Raw genomic sequence first — 18314 nt, forward strand, 5'->3', positions numbered from 1 at the left:
GAGAGCGAGTGGGTAATGATGTGAAGATGTTCAGTTGACCGATCTGGTATGAATAGACAGGAGGAATCGTGGGTAGCTGTGACCTGGCGGGAATGTTGCTACACTTCCTTTATGGTGAAGTGATATGGTACGTGCGTATGCTATATGTACTCGTTAGAAGCTGAAACGTATGGCTGATCGTTAAGATATAGAATGAAGTAAGCTTTGAAGTAAGCTTTATATAGCCTTTCATACCACAGTATTCGCTTCTCTTATCCACGATCTTACTACGTCAAGCAGGAGAGCTATGTGATTAGCTCGTTTCGAAGATGAATAATCAGTTGCTTTGTCCGTTCTGAGTATCTAGCTTGACATCAAGCTTGAACAGCAGTTAAATCATCGATTTCATTGTGGAGCAGGGGGTTATTGTTGCATTAGGTTGTTTCGAATGCATGTATCATGCGCTGTACAACGTCATCACCTCGTTATTCTTCAATGCTATGCATCGATCAGCGCGACAAGAGAAGTTGAGATACGGGTTGTTCGACTCGCAATGGTGAACAAAGGGGAAATCTAATTTCCTTTGTTTCATGTTATCCATATTGTTTTGGAAGTTTCGCTTTGATCCGTACAAATAAACATCTGATGTCTGACCCCCTTACACTTCCCCTGTCCCTCTTCCTGTTTTCCTCATTCGTTTGGTGTGTTTACCTCGTTGCTAATCCGACATAAAACGACGAAGGTAGGGTATATAGCTGTGCGTGGTATATATATATTGAAAGACGTGTTACTACAGATGAATGTTCTTTATGGTTCCTAGGTGTTACGGTTGATCGAAAGAACAGTGTAGGTGTTTATTGTTTCCTCAAGATGCAAGTGATGAATGACTATGTGTTGTGGTCTCTCATACATCTGCTTCGATGTGTTTGACGTTGTTCTCTAGCCAAGTAGGATTAGGGTAGATCTAATAACAAGGAAATAGAAAAGAAATGAGATCAGCTTGTTGCAAATATTATTTTTCAATGACCGAATGACAGAACTCACTCTAGCTAAAACCTTGCCTTTGACCATTGCGATTGGTACCGGACCATATTTCCTCGAATCAGTTGAATTACTCAGGTTATCACCCACTAACCAAACGTGACCTTTTGGAATCTTGATCCATTGACCTTCACCATTCCTTTTTATCGATAAACCATTTTTACTATTATACGAATGTGAAATATGTTCATCTGGATTATGACCTTGTAATTCTATATCATCTGAATTCGGTATATCAACCATATAGCCTGTACCTGAATTGTCTATCCATTTTCTTTGTCCACCTCTTCTAGGTTCGATCTCAATCATATCACCTTCTATACCCAATATTCTCTTACATACTGTTTGATGCGGATCCATTGGTGAAGTAGCAACTACCACATCACCCCTTTTAGGTCTTCGCTCCTTATGTTTCTCAGTGAAAGGTGACCAATATGGTAACGGCGATACCAGCACACAATCCCCATGTTGAGATAACGTAGGAAGCATAGAAAATCCTGTACATATCCGAAGCTCGATGAGGGTTGTGGAGATCAAGTGAAGTGTCGCTAATATTTGAATGGTCCGAATAGTAGTAGGTAGTATTGGTGGTGGTCTATACCGTCCAAACGTGCGCTGAAATCGAGAAAAGGTCGCCATTGTGCATATAAGCTAGGCCAAAGTCTGCTACAAGACGCAATGCACCTTTGAACAACTATATAGAGGAGGATGTGCTCGAAATCATACTAAAGTGCTGAGTCGGTGGAGGTGAATGGCATAGGATTGTCCGATCCCGACTCCGATTGCAAATCTATATGTTTCCCCATTTTGTCTGTTTCACTTTCTTGGTCGCGAAAATTGTTCCCTACAGAAATTCTCGCTGTCACGACTAAAAGAAACATGAACGAATCCAAGCATGATGCATTTCGTCCGATAGGAATGACTATAATATAGTACAGAGAACATATATACAAGGGGAAAAAGATGAACGAAGATCCACTTCGACACTCTTTGGAAGAACATCACATTAAAACTACTTCTGTCCGATTTTTTCTTTTGAATTTGGGAGTAGTCGATGTCATCGAAGAGAGCTAGAAGCAAATTCATCCAATAATGCCTTGACGAATCTAGCCTCAGGTTTAGAAGCTCCGCCTGTTGTCCAATGAACGGGCGATCGATCAAACCCATTGAAAGTGCTAGCCGCACAGAGAGTATAGGCACCCATTTCACCCCAACCAACCCAATCTCCGACATCCATTCCCTTTGGCATATCTACCAACTGTCTAACGCAATCAATGGAATCGCATGTAGGTCCCCATACACTAGCTTTCTCGGTCTCTTTGTATCCCATTTGAACAGGTAAATCCACTTCCACAGCGACATTTGGTAAAGGAGGGAACGGTGGTGCGGTAGTAGTCAACGCTCCTCCAATGGTGAGAGGATGAGGGTGAACGATTTGATGATCGAACATGATACAGTTGAAAGAACCGTATACCCCTTCGTTAATGTAATACATCACATCAGAAGATCCTTCAGCCTTTTCCTCTTCTTCTTCGACTGGTTGAGCCACTCCTTCAATGGCCTGTTGAGCTCGTCTGGAAGCGATGATAGAAGTGGCGAGAGTGAAAGCTGTAAAGGGGCCTGGATCAGTAACGGTACTACTAGGAATTTAGTTTGATCGTACTTACCACTTGAGACCATGAATCTCCCTGGTTCAGCAATGATTCTAATGCCACTATCTTCAGGAAAGTAAAGATCAAAGCTATCGCTCAAGACCTGAGTCATTTCCTGGAAAGTCTCACTTTCAAACCCTCCACCAATATCAAGGAGGTCAAAATCGTATCCAGCTTGTTTACCCATATCAAACACCTTTCTTGCTCTCCAAACAGCATCGGCGAATTGCATGGGATCTTTGCAACCAGATCCGACGTGGAACGAAACTCCAATGACGCTCAAGTCCAGTTGCTTAGCCAATGCTAATAATCCAGGACAAGTGGCTAAAGGAGCACCGAATTTGAGACCAAGTCGACACAACGATTTACTATCGTCGGTTAAAATTCGCAAGACCAACTTGGCGGTAGGATATAGTCTCTTGATCTTGTATAGTTCATCGGCGTTGTCAAAGGTCATCATTTGTACACCTTTTTGAGCTGCGTTTTTGATGAATGAGGCTGGTTTGCAAGGGTTGGCGAATATGATCCTGTCAGGTGAAGGAGCTGAAGGAAGTGATAAGACAGCATTGATCTCTGAAGCGGAAGCGCAATCGAATGAAGTGCCGAGCAAGGACAAAAGGTGCAAAACCGCAGGAGAGGGATTGCACTTGGTCGCATAGAAGATCTCCACTCTTTCACCAATAGGCGATGCTCTCCATTCTAAGACAGATTGGTAGATCGCACTGAGATCAGCAGCGAAGAAAGCTGATTCATCTTCGTCTTCTTGTAATCTAGCAGCAACAATTTCTTGAACTAGTTCGTGCACAGATTTATCGTGAACTTGTACAAAAGCAGGATGATCTTCATCATAAGCCGAAGCGACAGAAGGGGCGGTAGTAGGAGGAGTGGGAAGGCTTCGAGTGGGGAGATAAGGGACTTGAGCTTTAGGATCCAAAACCTTGACCAGATCATTGACGGTCGCTCGAGATGATAACTCTTGCTGTTCTGCCCAAGTTGTCTGTTCTTGAGAGATAGCAACTTCTGTTGGGGTCATGTAACCCTGGAAAGTAGTGGCGGCCATTTTCAGATAAATGTGTTTATTTTACTTTTGATTGCCTTTTATGTAGACTTTTCTAAATCGAGAGACGGGGTGAAAGCGGCGAGAGGCCTTTTTTGGGGGGGAAGGGCGGATGGTTTATGTATCGACCGTCGTCCCAAAGGAATATTTGCCACCTATATTCCAGCACGTATCAGCTGAAGTTCCAGCTAACATTCCATATCTCGATGATCATCCACACCAATGGAAGGATCGAACTCCTGTTGTGTCCATCCTCCTATACTGAAATTTTCACTCACAGTCAGGGTGCAACGTGTCGGGATCACACGAGCTACGCGAGAGAGGGTTGGGTACGACGGCTATGTCAGTCGATAAACTGATCTAAGACCGAAGCAAGACTTTTTTGTCGATTCAGAGGAGAAGAAAAGAGAGAAAGGAGAGATGAGATGTGATGTGATTTTGGTCGTTATTGAACGTTTGTGTGGTCTGTCTGTCTCACTGTAGCTGGAATGGGGGCATGGCCACACAGGGAGGACAGAGGGATTACAAAAAATTGGTAATAAACTGCACAGCTGGAAGTGTACAACGTCATAGAATAGAATTTTCTAATTCATGTAATTGGTGACCAAATCCCCCCTTAATAATCGGCGTATTCGAAATATTATTCGGGAATTTACAATCGTCTTCAATGTGGCATTTTCTAGTTCCCGCACTGAACAGTTCAGTGCGAGGCTTTGGATGAGTCCCGTGTAACCTCGAGCCACCATCTACATGCATAAAAGCTTAGCACTGCTTTTGCACAACTAGACCAGCTTTTGGAAGACGAACATGTTGGTCTTTCGAATCTGATTTCCCAAGCGCTTCGAGAGCGGGCGCTACTCATTTTCGATACGGGGAAATTGGCTTCTGCAGTTGACCTACAGAATTCTTTTGAGAGATGTGATCGTAAAACCGGTTGTAAGTTGTCAAATGAGGTAATCAGCAGGAAGGCAGTCTCATCTTCAAAGGGACGTCGCTGGCAGTATGAACGGAACGATTTATCCTGTTGTAAAGGATATTGTTCCCGCCAAATTGCAGGCAAATCCGCCTCACTCGGGCTCACCAAGTTCAAGGGAGACCTGACGAGCTGTACCGTGTCTTGCCTTGAAAGTAAAATCGAAATAACGACCCGATATCTGTCTTTATCGCATTACGTTGAGTACTAAGAATGCAACACAAAATAATGTCCTAATCATGTAGTCCCTGTGGTATACACACAGTGTGCGTTTGCGTGTGTCAGATAGATGGATGGCTGGCGACGGGTAATGGCTAGTATGATGATTTTTCTAAGTAGGTCAAAGACCGAACTTCTGCATTAACTATCGACAAGGAAAGTGAGTGCCTTTGTGATAGAGAGACAAAGAAGACCAGAGTGTACAGGAATTAAGACTGGTACGGTACCAGTCCGATGTCTCGCCAAACAGAACATCTGCTTCTTCAAATGAGAAAAGCACTAACTGGATCTGCTGGTAGACTATGTTTCGAATGTCAAGTCCTAGCCGACGAACCAATGAGAATGTGGACATGTTATGTGCAATCTATTGAGACTCGTTGGTCGTCGGGTAGGTGTTTGGCCCTATCCCGAGATCATATTCGGAATTTCACACATCCTTTCACACGTAGGCGTTTATACGGTGTATTCTCACCTCCACCGGATATCTCTCTCCGCTATGTCCTCTTTGCCCGGGAAATAAAGCGGTGAGCAGATTTCTACCGATCATCTGATGAATCGGCGTACCTCGATGAGGCGTTTTCATAGGCTCTTATCAGGAACAACCGGTGCTATGCAAGAAAGAAGCGACGGTTCACTGAAGCGTAGCAGAAATAGAGCGCCGAGACTTTGTCTAAGCGACGGCAATAGCCAAGAGCAGCTTTCAACGAAGGCGTCGACGGTCTACTCCGATAAGCTTATCTCTACCGTATCCAAGCCCATAATGGTATATAAGTAATGTCGCACGCATAGCCGAAACAACATTCCGGTAAACCCCTCTATCCCACTACTCTTTTCGGCACCATTCAACATCATGGCTCAGCCAGTACCCTACTCTGGGTCTAAGGAGGATGACAAGATCATACCTGCCAATATCGATATCAAGGATGTCGACGACTATGACGCCAGAAATGTCGGGGCTGAACCTGAAGCTGATGAGATTGATCATGCGTATCTCAATGCTTCGAAGCTCACTCGTTTCTTTAGAGGAACCCTTTTTCAAATGATCATGTTCGGAGCGTAAGTACTTGTTTTTACAAAATTAAAATCTCCGTTGAATCAGTTATCGTGTGTTGTTTGATCTAACGATTCTATCGCAGACTATCCTTCGTAGGACCAGCTATGTCAGATGCCATCAGTAATCTGGGTGGTGGTGGATTATCCACACCTTATCTAGCCAATTTAGCTCAGTCTTTACAATACGCAATGTCGTGCGTCATGACATTATTTGGTGGTCCACTCATCAACAAAGTCGGTATAAAATACTCTTGTCTTATCGCTGCTTTAACTTTCCCCCTTGGTGGTTCAGGTTACTATGTCAACGCGAAATTCAAGGTCGACTGGTATCTTCTTTTCAGTAGAGTAAGTTTGGCATAATTTCACGAGGTATTGTAAGTACAGCACTGATTTTTATGGTTAGGTCCTCGGAGGTTTCACCGCTGGATTCTTGTATGTCGGTGAAACAACAGCTATGCTGTCATATCCTCATGTTCATGAGCGAGGTCGTTATTTAGGTAAGTCATCTGGTTCTGCCTTAAACATCTCATAGAACCCATCACTGATGATGTTGTTCACCATCAGGTATCTGGTCGGCAATGCGTAGTTCTGGAAGTGTACTCGGTGGTGCGATCAACTTTTCTACCAACGCAAAAACCTCTTCTGCAGGAGGTATCCGATGGTCAACATACTTGATCTTTATCGGTTTTGGTGAGTTCATCAAACTAGAATCAATGACAGAAGATTACTGACAATATATGTCAACAGAATGTACCGGTGTTATTTGGGCTTTATTACTGTCACAAACCAAGAGAGTACGAAGAAGCGACGCCACTAGAGTTCCTTACTCGAAAGACATCACTTGGAAAGCCGAGTTTGTCGCTCTTTGGAAACACGCTCAAAACAAAAGAGTAAGCATTACTTCAAATCGAAGGTGCATCGATCTGACAGCCAGTGCTAATCAATCATGTTGTGGTTTAGACTTGGCTCGTATTCATGCCCGCATTCTACTCATTCTTTTACGGAGGTGTCTACGGTACTTATCTTTCTCTGCATTTCTCTGTTCGAGCCAGAGCTTTATCCACACTCTTAGTTCGTAAGTAAATGATCTCCAAGTGACACCTTTCAGTAGCTGACGACTATCACAGCTTGCGCCACTATCATCATGGTGATGGGTTATGGAGCGATGCTTGATAACAAGAAGTGGTCGCAAAAGAAACGTGCGTGGATTGCTTTGTCCATGTGGGCCATTCCTCAAGCTCTTTGTATGATTTGGACTGGTATCGAGTACAGTAAATTTGCCAAAGAAGGTAAAATAGCATATGACTACGGAACGTGAGTACAATATATCTTGTAGCAAACATTATTAAGCTTCGTACTGACTTATATCATCCTTGATATAGTCACGGTCGAAGATGGGCAGAAGCGTACCTTCCTTACTTTATCATTTTCACTACTGGTTACTGGACCCAACTTTCGATCTACTGGATTCTTGGTACATTCTCCACCGACGTCAAATCTTCTTCTCGTACCGGTGGATTATTCCGTGCATTCGAAACGGCCGGTCAAGCAGTGTCTTATGCTATCAACTCAAATACAGGTGACAAGAGAATCCCACTCTACGTTCTCTGTGCTCTTTTCGCTTTGTCCGTACCCTCCTTGGCTGCTTTGATCAGGCTTATTCCCGAAAAACCAGCAGATAATGATGATGTAGCAGAAGGTCAAGTGATTATGGCTAAAGAACAGATGGAGCAAGCTACCTCTTAGGGAAGTGTAGAAAGTATTGTAGATGTGATATGCTCGTGGAGGTAGATGCGGATCAACGGATTGTAGCATTGAGTGGTCTAGTATGGGGTTTGTATTCGCTTTAGGAAATTTGACTGGTTGGATGATCGATGAACACGTTTCATTGTGCTTCTGGGATCCGAAAAAGATCTCCGCCAATCCTTCTTGATTGGGTCGAAATCATCACATGCTCTAGAACGAGATCTTTAATAGATTTACATTCATCGTCCTTTTGTAACATAATAAATAGCTATTGAAGCAGAAATGTTTTCGCCATCAAGAAAAGCTGCTCATTAAACGTTCAATGCTCAGCTTTGCTCTTCCCCTTAAACTAAACAACGTACATCATGCTATCTACATTCTTCATCGGCATTGCAATTTTCAGAGTTGTCTTCGCTCAGGACTACTTCAACGGGACTACCTATAATCCCGTCAGGCTCGCTTGCGCAGTAGCCGAATGGTTTGATCATGTCTCTCATGACCCCAACTTTATTGGAATCTTGAGACCTGAGACTGATGTCTGGTACTGTCGAGTGAGTCAATTCAGAGATTGTACTACGAACAAGATTTCCCGCATAAGAACCCGAGAACCTGACGACCGTTTGATGTTGATCTTCAGTACAATTGTGACAGAGATGGATATACTTTGGCTTATTGGCAAACTTCATCCAAAATGTGTTACTGTTCTTTGGAACAAGACATACCAGCAGATCAAATCGGTGAGGCCACCGCTGTAGTAGATGGTTGTTGGTCAGGTGCGAATGCCAGAGTGAATTCTTTCACTTTTGCCACTCGATTGCCGTAATTGTGTCAAAAATGAATACCGATATACTGCTGACATTCTTCTGGGAATGTAAGCTCGATGACTTGCAGGCAGACTTCTACGATGAATGGTGCACCAATTCAACCTTGCACCACGTACCATCATTAACATTTTCTTCTCCTAGTATACTTGGCTGTATAGGTGGATGCGGGTATCCACCTCGTGTTCCGGTTAAATGGGTATACACAGGTGTGACACCTCGATTTGACGAAACGATGCAAGAATATAATTACCTCTGCCAGTGTTTTAACGAGCCTGTAGATACTTATGATGATGCTGTCGCATGCGGCTTCGGCAAGATTCATTGGTTCGAAAGGTTTTGGACAGATTCACCTGCGTAAGTACACCACGGGTTGATTATATGCACCACCCTCTGTCCTCTTCTGAAACTTTTGGGTTTGAGATATCACTGACATCTGTCACACAGCAAACGGTCAGACATACCTGCGCGCATGAATAGGAGATTATGAGTGATCGGGTGATGTCAAAGTCAGCTAGCTGAATGATCGCGAATGACGTGTTAGTAGCAGTATAGTGGACGTGATTTAAGTTGTCCTTTGTTATCGTACGACCTGACTGCTATACTGTGTCGATATAATATCCATTATGTCAGTTCCGTGGAACTTTGAGTTCTCACTTGTAATTCATACTACTCATGCATTACTGTGTAACCATTATATCGTTCTCCTTGTGGATTGCTCCTATCACTCAAGCTAATTGATCGTACACGATCATTCTGAGTGATCCTTCAGAAGCTGTCCTCAACCCCTCTAAGCATCGGGCATCACTTGAACTTGGCCAGCTTCTGGAATAGCGGGAAGACCAGTCCATCGATCTTTGACGAACAATTCGGCTTCGAAAGGGATTGTCTTGAAATCAGGGAGGTTACCAGTTTCTATGTTTCCCAGGTCACGTATTAGCAACACAATTCACACCATCCTTGCCTACAATCTCAACAATAACGGTCGATTCGGTATACAAGTGAAGTTTGAAGATGAATTGAGATTATACTTACGAACTGCCATTGAGTCTCCGAAAGCTTTGGATTTATGAGCTAATGCAGAACCACAATTACCGCAGAAAACTCGAGTTACTATTTCAATTCAAATCTTTCATGTCAGATCTCCCCTTTTATATCATGTATGACACCCAAGAAGTGTCGCTTATCTTGGTTGCTAGTGTAAAATGCACTGCACTCACCGGTATTGCCACTAGCAGCTTTGGAATTATACTCCTTGACATCTCCGGTGATCTAATTGATCCGTAAGCCATCATGAGCAAAACTGACTCCTGAAAATGAAATCAGACATGGCAACTGAAGGTTACCCACTTCAACATCTGAGATCTTGGGAAGAATATTAGTGGAATGAGCAGAACCTGAAGATTGTTGACAATCTGTACCTGCAATTTAAGTATAGTTGTTATTAGTACCGCAAACCACGTTTATTCGAAATGATCAGAATCCAAGATATTGGAACAGAAAAAAGAGGGAGGCGAGGGAAAATGTGAATGTCGATATCAACGTACAATGACAAGCGATCTGTTTCTCCTGTGTGGACTTGACGGTGATCTTACAAGATCCACAAAGACAAGAACCAGTGTGAGGCATTTTGGCACGGATTTGTTGTTGGTTGATCGTTTTCTTGAGATTGAGATATGTTTCGATAATGAGTACCAGAGAGGTTGTTTAAAATGACAACAGAACATTGGGAATAGGGATTTATAGGACTCGCTGGCAGTTGCACATCACAACAGAGGAAACAGGCAGCAGACTAACTCCGTATTTCCTTTCGACCTTTACCCCAGATACATGTGCTGCAATAGATCCACCATAAACAATTCCAATCACCGTGTCTTCCGGTAATCTTTCAACAACCGAAACTCGGAATCCAGTCGCCGGACTTCGTCCAGCTGCTCTAGGGATTTTCCTCAATCACCGTCTTGCATTCTGCTGCAATGAGGTACTCTTAGTATGCATAGCTATTGATATATATGTTGATTGACAGCACAACCCTTTATTCGGGATCCAGGCACAGGATACCAGGCGATAAGAACAGATAGTCGAGTATGTCGAAACACGTATGCATTTATCGATATATGGGATGTTACAACTACAGTTCTTTTGTGATTTACCTATATGATTGCAAATAGTGGGATTGAATATATCTAAACTTGTTGTCTACCGTCTTGTCCTGCCAGTGGAGCTTCGACTTGTTGTTGTGAAGGCGGTATGGCCTCATCCAGGAATCCAGGTAACACTCTTTCTATTCTTGCGACTGTTTTCCCCCATAATTCGATTTGTTCAGGTGTACGTTTATCTTCGAGCCCTTGAGCCGGTGGCGGTAAGAGGAGGTTTGAAGAGTGCATTACTAATACGACGTTTTTGAGTGATTCGGAAGCTTCATTCTATAGAATCAACGAGTGATTGGATCAGCTGTGAACGACTCTTATGCCTATCGCTCTGGGTGAGCAAGATTCACTCACCAGTAAATCCCTTTCACCTCTCATGAATCTTTCCAATTTATCCAACACACCAACGAAAAGGCCTTCAACCATTTTCGCATTTCCTTTCTCTACTAGTCTCACAACATACTGTAAGAAAATCTTACATAGTAACGTTGCGGCTTTCAATCTAGTTTCATTCATTCCTCTTGGATCTCTTTCGTGATTTTGAGGTTTTAACAGCTCTTCTAGCACTGGGAAAAGTACTCTATCGAATATAGTAGGTAAGATAGATTCTGATCCTGATAACAGTTGAGGTGACAACAACAATCTCTGTAAATAGGATATTGCGCGTTGTCGGATTGATTGACATCCATTGATACATTGTTTTCCAATAACCAATAATGGTGGTAACCAGAACGTGTTGAAAGCTATGTCCAGTATACATGATCAGCTTCCTTTTCGATTCATCGTGTCAGAAGTATCCATCGGCATCAACTTACCATCGTTCTCATTCATGTCACTCGAAGACATTAAACCCGGAATGACATTTCGCAGATCATACAATGAGTCAAGAGCTGTCAATCCTCTTTCAACAGTGGGACCCCTGCAATATCACCGGGATCAGTTGGATTGACCTAATATATGAGATGAAAAAACCAACTCACAAAGTGGTGTTCTGACTGGGACTTAAAGAAGCTCTTCTATTCTGTTGAGATCTATTGGCAGCAGCAGCTCCTGCAGCAGTGGCGAATTCGTCTAAAAGAGCTACTGTTCCAGCGTAATTATCACTTGTCAATCCAGGTCCATTTTTATCAGAAGACGAAGCCATTTTCTGCACTATTGTCAAGGTAACTTTACTAGCTTCTGGATGAGCTACTGTCGCCCTGAATAATGCGATAACGAGGTTCCATTCAGTTTGGGAGGAGACTACTGTGGTGTCCTTTTCTAAGATTCGTGCTACTCCAGCCATCAATTGTTCCGACACCGAGTTGAGGACCGTCGAGGGGAGCGATCGCAGAACATCAAGTGCGATATAGAGCTGATCACGGAGATCCGGCTGTAGATAAACACATCAGCTGGATAAGTACTATGTATGAACATTGAGCAACTGACTGTCTCTGAAACGATCAGACATAGACGTAGTAAGCCAACCACCGCCCGCTCGATGAGTAAGACGCTGTAAGACTGGGCAGATGATAACAATGAGGAGATATATTCGAAGATAATCGGCCTAGTCACAATCGGAGTCAGCTGTGCCATAGGTGTCGCAGATCACTTATATTTGTGCTCACCATGTCTCCGCTATGTTCTCCTTACTTCTACTTGCCAAGCTGACCATCATTTCGAGATGGAAAACACAAGCAGGATCATACGGTAATTGCCCCTCAAATCTTACTAACACAGGGGAACCTGTTTCACCTCTCACTTCAGACCTGGCTTGGAGTTTAGCTGTAGTCCTTGATTCGGCAAGGAAGCGGATTGCACGAAGTGCAGGAATGAGAGCTTCCACATCCAGGCTCCTGTTCAGATCAAGAACGGGTCAGTGACTATCCTAGAGTTCAGATGTCGAAACCTGAAAGATGGCAAAGCGACATGACAACCTAAGCAGACTTACAATATTTCAGCATACAATTCCTCCAATTTACAACTTGATAAACAGTCAACTGCTACTAAAGTATTTTCGACGTCTTCGTCCGATGTCTCCATCACTATTGCTTCTGCACTTTGAGCGTAAGGACTGAGTAAATAGCTTGATAGAGTAGATAGTAATCCTCCTTCGGATCTTCGTTCTTGGGTTGGTGCAGGAACTGATGCTTTCATTGGGATTGTTGTCGTTCCAGCTAGGAAATCTTCCATTTGTAACATTGGCGCAGGTAACAATTGATGCAAGAATAAGGTTTGGAACATTTCGAAAATCTGGTACCATCCTTCTCTTATTGCTGACCCATTACCATTGGCGATGGTGAATAATACGACAGTAGCTAATTGCGATCTGTATGATTGTCCAAACCGGATTGACAATGGCGAAACAGTGACCGATTGTCCTTCTTTTTCGACTAATGGGTAATTTGACATTTGATATCCATCATCTGTTTCGTCCAGTAGTCCCGTTGCATTGGAAAGTGATTGAACGATAGTGTCAAAGACCTCTAAAAGTCTGAAATGCCCTGCTAATGATGCACATTGTCGGAATCCTGTTATAGCTTTTTGGATGACATGTTCATCCTGCGCTGACGTGGTGAAGGCATATGCGAATGACGATATAAGAGGTTGCCATGAGATTTTGAACATTGCTTCGTCGAAAGTCGCAGTATTACAGGATATCATGGGGCCTTGAAAACCATGAGCTGCTTGTTCTGGATTGATCCTGTTCATGCAACTCACCAGCTGTTCTGGACCTCTGCATCAAGCTTTTCCAAGCGTATTCGAATCCATGTTGACCAGCATGCTCTTCTGGCAAGATAATCTCTCTTTTCTTCAGCGATTCATGTATACCCGCGAGGTACTCGGGAGGGAAATCTTTTCCACCGTTGACTCCTCGAAGATTCTTTCTGTAATCCTCAATGGTCATTCGTTTCTGTGACAGATTTCTCAGCTTAAGTCTCCTTTCATGTGGTATGAGAATGCTTCGATTGAACTCACCCTGTTTTGGGGATTATGCAAATCTGTGTTGAGCATGATCACCGAGTAGGCAAGCACGTATACTGCATCTTGATCGACGATTTCCTCTAGATGAGAATTTGTTCTGGATTAGCGGACAGCGGACAGAGGATTCCGGTTGTACCTCATGTGACACTTACCAGGCTTGAAGGAGAAGAAATGTTCAGCAAAAGTTTCCGTTATTCTGGCTATTGGTTGAGCTTCACCGGGCAGTCTGAAAGTTTCAAGTAATTCTCTCATCGCATCTGCGACTGATTTCTGTGTGATCGATCACATGACATCAGCGTTTATGTACATTCTTTCACGATTCACTTACTCCTTTGAAATCGAATAAACCGATAAAAGCTCTCAATAATCCCAATTGATCAGGTCTACTGATAAATTCACCTAACAATTTCTTGTCTAATCTACTTGAACCCCTTAGATATTTGGCGATTGCCACGTTCTTGTTTTCTTCAGTTATTTCTCCATTAGAGTCGGGGATGATCATTCCCTCTTTCTCTAGGAAAGCAAGACCATTCTTTGGCTTCTGGTTGAACAATGATGCTCCAGTCAACAATACTCCTTTACGAGATTTCTGATTCGTCAATACATCATATCCTACGTATTGCGGAGGCCAAGGTTCTTCCGAGCCATCTAATCGATCGGCCATAGAGCTGATAAATGATAACAAGATCTCCAGTGAAAGAAGCTGTGTGTTATCGAGGCCATCGAAAAGATTAGACGATCCATCTGCTTTCGGAGGTCCGGAAGGATATACACCTCTTGTCAAAAATGTGATCAAGCGTTCGAATATATCTTCACTCTCAGTAGAACAGTCAAAGTTGACCCAACAATCCACCATAAAACTTGGTCTCAGAGCGACTTGCGTGAGCGTATCCAACATGAGTTCTTTAGTCTCATTCGGTACCGGCGGCAGCATACTGAGTGGTCGAGGAGTTGAAGCGGCTGGGGATTCTGCTGGAGGCTTGTCTCCGTTTACAGGCGTAGACCGACCGTCTACTTGAGAACCTCCGAGGCTTGGTGTCCCAGGACGAGAAGTGGGATCTGATCGCCCAAGGAGGTGTGTTGGAATAGGCGAAGGGTATGGAGGTGTCAAACGGTCGATTAGGTAGGAGAGGAATAGTTCAAGTTGGAGTTTCAATTGTGGTAAGAGGGTCGAGAAGAGGGTCGATGTGGTTCGTAGCGATTGAGCGAGGAGTAAAGGGGAGTCGGATCGAGTAAGCTAAAAGTGAAATTCACCATGAGCTTGTCTATCATATCGCTTCAATGCACATATAGCTTACTTGGAACAAGTACCGACATCCTTCGTCTCTGACACCTTCTCGAAGCTCAGGCCATTTACCCAGACTTGATCCACCTACTTCCAACGCTGTGTTCAGTATAGCCAACGCAGATAATCTCATTGAGTCGGTGTGAGCTTGATCCGAAGGATTCAGTAATGCAATCAGAACTCGTAAAAGCTCAAGGATAGTCGGCAGACCATATGGTGTGAACAAAGTAGGTGAAGGTTCGGCTAATAGATGTATCAGTTATGATCTCGATCATCTATAGCTCAACCCACCTGTATCCTTCTTATCCGCCAATACCTGCAGTTGTTCTTCTTTTGGATGCGATTCACTCTGCTTCTCCACATTGTCCGTGTCATGATCTGTTTTGACTTGAATATTCTGCTCCTCAATTTTGTCTTCTTTCGGCTGTTGTTCAGCTTCTTCCTTTATTACCGTCTTCACTTGAACATTGTCATTCGCTTCTAATGATCTTTGAACATCTTCCGGTTGGAGGACTTTCAACCTGACGAAACAAGCTCTTGTTATACCTTGTACGCAAGTCTGAGCTGCATTTCTAACGCTCTCACCCAATCTAGCTCTTGCTAACATTCCTAAACCAACTTCCAACAATTCACAAACGCTTTCATCTCCCATGTGATCCAGCATATTACCTATTCCTTTCAGCTTCGAATTATCAATGGGCACAGGAATGGGTACAGTCAGAGTATCAATGACTCTGAGTAATCGAATTAAGACCAATTCGTCTTGTTGTGGTGATGAGCTCGGAAATCTACATTGCGAAAGTGCTGATGTGATATGTATCAAAGTTGATTGTAGTGGTGTCGCAGATTTAATATCCAAAGATGGCGCTGTCAGGTATAGCGGAAGGACGGATAAGATTATTGAGTTTAATGAAGCTAATGAGAGTGATGTTATTGGTCCTGAAGTGAGGGGTGATCGGATTAAAGCTAAGAAAGGTGAACATAGATCTAGTGGTGATAATGCTGTTATATCTACATGAAGGAAAACAACGATATGAATTAGCTCTGGGGACCTTTGGGTGCATTAAAGGGGACCAAGAGCTTACCTCTGACACCACTCAACGCTCTTCGAAGTTCAATGAATCCATCCATCAAATCACCTTCGTCGAGTGCACCTTCACTTCCCCTTCCACCTCTTCTACTACCGCTCCTTCCCAATCCTTGTCTACCAGTCCTATGAGATCGAAGAGAGGGCGCCGAAGATGATGCATAAGATGACGAGGATGTCGATGCCCACCTTTGGTTTCTCCTCATTGCAGAAGTCACCGTTTGGACCTCTTGCAAGAGCAGTGTCACAGGTGGAAGGTCGGTAGGGATAGACATGGTGATCAAGTTATAATTGCTCGCGAGACCAGGTGGGAAGCGATAAGATTTCGTTCCGCTTGAGCGGTAGGAGCTTGGAGGTTTACTTAGACCTGTATCAGGTCAGTACGTCTTGGACAATGAGAGATGAGGAATCGGGGATATGCTTGAAACATCAGGCAAGTGTATAGCAGTAGAGTCAGACTGGACGTGGATGCCTAAAACAACAATCTCACATCAGTCGTGTTCCTTATCTGCTCCACCCATTTTACTATTCACAGGGTACATGTGATGACCACGTGATATAGTTTACCTTACCTGACGCTGACGCTGCTCGTTCAGACGTTCAGACGCGCAAGCTGACTATAACAATTTGAACGAACAACTATATGATTGTCTTGTAGATAATCGGTGCATAACAATTGTCAATTACTCAGCTCATCACAACAAACAGCGACTCGTGCACAGTAGAGCTTTCAAGGAACACCGTCGATTGAAATTTCAGACACTCGAATATACCCTATCCCACTTTCAATCTTGTCGTTAGACAGCTTTCATCATGGAGTGTTCATTTGGTATCACAGGTGAGTAGACGCTTCCTCGTTACTGTAGTACCACCTCATCTGGCTACATCATAGTTCTTGATGGGACTGAGTCGTATCATGTCATGGGCCACAGCTAATTTCCCTTGTTCTGTATAGGCAAGGACTACGTTCTCCTCTGTTCAGATATGGCAGCAGGACGATCGATTGTTCGAATGAAATCTGATGAAAACAAAATCAAGACTTTAGGACCTCACTTAGCTATGGCTTACGGTGGTGAACCTGGAGATACCAACAACTTTGCCGAGTTCGTAGAGAGGAATATGAGACTATACCATATCAGGTGAGTCAATCAGATCACTTCCTTGGTTTGACCTTGTCTAAACTCTTGCATGAGATGTTCCATATTTCCTACTTGACGGAGAGAGAGGAAGGACCATCGATAAAGCGAGATACATGGCTTATGAAGAAGCTAACTTCTTGACAACGATTCAGAAACCATTACCCACTTTTGCCTGAAGCTGCATCAGCATGGGTACGACGTACATTAGCTGAATCCATTCGATCCAAACATCCTTATGCTGTCAATCTACTTTTAGCAGGATATGATACAACAACTTGCAAACCTCATTTATATTGGATAGATTATTTAGGTACAAAAGCGGTCGTACCATATGCAGCTCACGGAATGGGTGTTTACGTCTCTTTGAGTACAATGGATAAATGGTGGTTTAATGATATGAACAAGAGAGAAGGTGTGGAAGTATTGAAAAAATGTCTTGATGAGGTGAAGAAACGTGAGTCCAGGTTTGCTTTTTCGCTTTTTTCTTTTTGTCTGTTTGGGTAGTTCAAGAGCGACAGGGTCGCAGAGTGGGGGGATGAATGTGGGGAGTCCTATAACCGCCTCTCATCCGTTCCACTTGATACAAACACATATTTTTGTCAAGATGCTAACCTAAATTGACAGGTCTTACCGTACATTTCAACTTCAACTGTATCTTGATTGACAAAGATGGTATTCACAAGATCAACATGGATTCAGAAGATCCAATTTCAGAATTTGAAGCTTCGCAACCTAAAGATATTCAAGTCGAAGTTCCTAATCCTCCTATCGATGTAGGTGTCACTGCTTAGATTGAGTGCAAGAAGTATTAGTCAAAGAGGAATATGATAGATCATTTCACATGGTTAAGTCATATGGCAGAGCGTGACAGCAGACAGGCGAGTGACAGACCTGTCGAAGGAGTATGTCTATATACAAATATGAAATGATGAAGATCCAGAAAAAGCATGTATATTGTTTCGATTCATATGTCTAACCTTTCACCTTGATCACTACATGAAGCAGATCCAATGAAACTTTGAGATCAGCTTTGTAAGATTTGATTGTCTGCGGGCAAAGTGCAACTGATCACTAGCAGGCCGATGCGAAAACAAGCTATGATTTTATGATAGTCATACTCATATTCATCGCATGTCAGCACTTCCCCT

General features: G+C 43.3%; 7 protein-coding genes across 7 annotated transcripts; 3 read left to right on the top strand and 4 right to left on the bottom strand.

Annotated features, from left to right (window-relative positions):
• Window positions 1-883: 883 nt before the first annotated feature.
• On the bottom strand, window positions 884-1659 carry IL334_001017 (signal peptidase I; the record flags this gene model as incomplete). Its single annotated transcript, XM_062932777.1, has 2 exons — window positions 884-943; window positions 1024-1659. The coding sequence occupies 2 exons, from the start codon at window positions 1657-1659 to the stop codon at window positions 884-886; spliced, it is 696 nt and encodes a 231-aa protein (XP_062788828.1).
• Window positions 1660-2077: 418 nt separating this feature from the next.
• On the bottom strand, window positions 2078-3732 carry IL334_001018 (uncharacterized protein; the record flags this gene model as incomplete). Its single annotated transcript, XM_062932778.1, has 2 exons — window positions 2078-2628; window positions 2688-3732. 2 exons carry the CDS (start codon window positions 3730-3732, stop codon window positions 2078-2080), a joined length of 1596 nt encoding a protein of 531 aa, XP_062788829.1.
• A 2039-nt stretch (window positions 3733-5771) lies between these two features.
• Window positions 5772-7720, top strand: IL334_001019 (uncharacterized protein; the record flags this gene model as incomplete). Its single annotated transcript, XM_062932779.1, has 8 exons — window positions 5772-5977; window positions 6058-6319; window positions 6378-6471; window positions 6539-6664; window positions 6722-6864; window positions 6935-7049; window positions 7102-7288; window positions 7357-7720. 8 exons carry the CDS (start codon window positions 5772-5774, stop codon window positions 7718-7720), a joined length of 1497 nt encoding a protein of 498 aa, XP_062788830.1.
• A 365-nt stretch (window positions 7721-8085) lies between these two features.
• Window positions 8086-8902, top strand: IL334_001020 (uncharacterized protein; the record flags this gene model as incomplete). The annotated part of the gene is made up of 3 exons (XM_062932780.1): window positions 8086-8271; window positions 8358-8507; window positions 8597-8902. 3 exons carry the CDS (start codon window positions 8086-8088, stop codon window positions 8900-8902), a joined length of 642 nt encoding a protein of 213 aa, XP_062788831.1.
• A 429-nt stretch (window positions 8903-9331) lies between these two features.
• Window positions 9332-10170, bottom strand: IL334_001021 (uncharacterized protein; the record flags this gene model as incomplete). The annotated part of the gene is made up of 5 exons (XM_062932781.1): window positions 9332-9456; window positions 9577-9654; window positions 9762-9813; window positions 9892-9962; window positions 10089-10170. The coding sequence occupies 5 exons, from the start codon at window positions 10168-10170 to the stop codon at window positions 9332-9334; spliced, it is 408 nt and encodes a 135-aa protein (XP_062788832.1).
• A 557-nt stretch (window positions 10171-10727) lies between these two features.
• On the bottom strand, window positions 10728-16302 carry IL334_001022 (uncharacterized protein; the record flags this gene model as incomplete). Its single annotated transcript, XM_062932782.1, has 14 exons — window positions 10728-10967; window positions 11046-11434; window positions 11507-11610; window positions 11672-12063; window positions 12120-12237; window positions 12299-12526; window positions 12622-13339; window positions 13392-13584; window positions 13650-13735; window positions 13808-13925; window positions 13984-14892; window positions 14954-15183; window positions 15232-15951; window positions 16026-16302. 14 exons carry the CDS (start codon window positions 16300-16302, stop codon window positions 10728-10730), a joined length of 4722 nt encoding a protein of 1573 aa, XP_062788833.1.
• Window positions 16303-16840: 538 nt separating this feature from the next.
• IL334_001023 (uncharacterized protein) lies at window positions 16841-17957 on the top strand (the record flags this gene model as incomplete). The annotated part of the gene is made up of 4 exons (XM_062932783.1): window positions 16841-16865; window positions 16983-17166; window positions 17319-17620; window positions 17791-17957. The coding sequence occupies 4 exons, from the start codon at window positions 16841-16843 to the stop codon at window positions 17955-17957; spliced, it is 678 nt and encodes a 225-aa protein (XP_062788834.1).
• Window positions 17958-18314: the final 357 nt, after the last annotated feature.

The sequence above is a fragment of the Kwoniella shivajii genome, chromosome 1, assembly GCF_035658355.1.
Source record: "Kwoniella shivajii chromosome 1, complete sequence".
Classification (NCBI taxonomy): Eukaryota; Fungi; Basidiomycota; class Tremellomycetes; order Tremellales; family Cryptococcaceae; genus Kwoniella; species Kwoniella shivajii.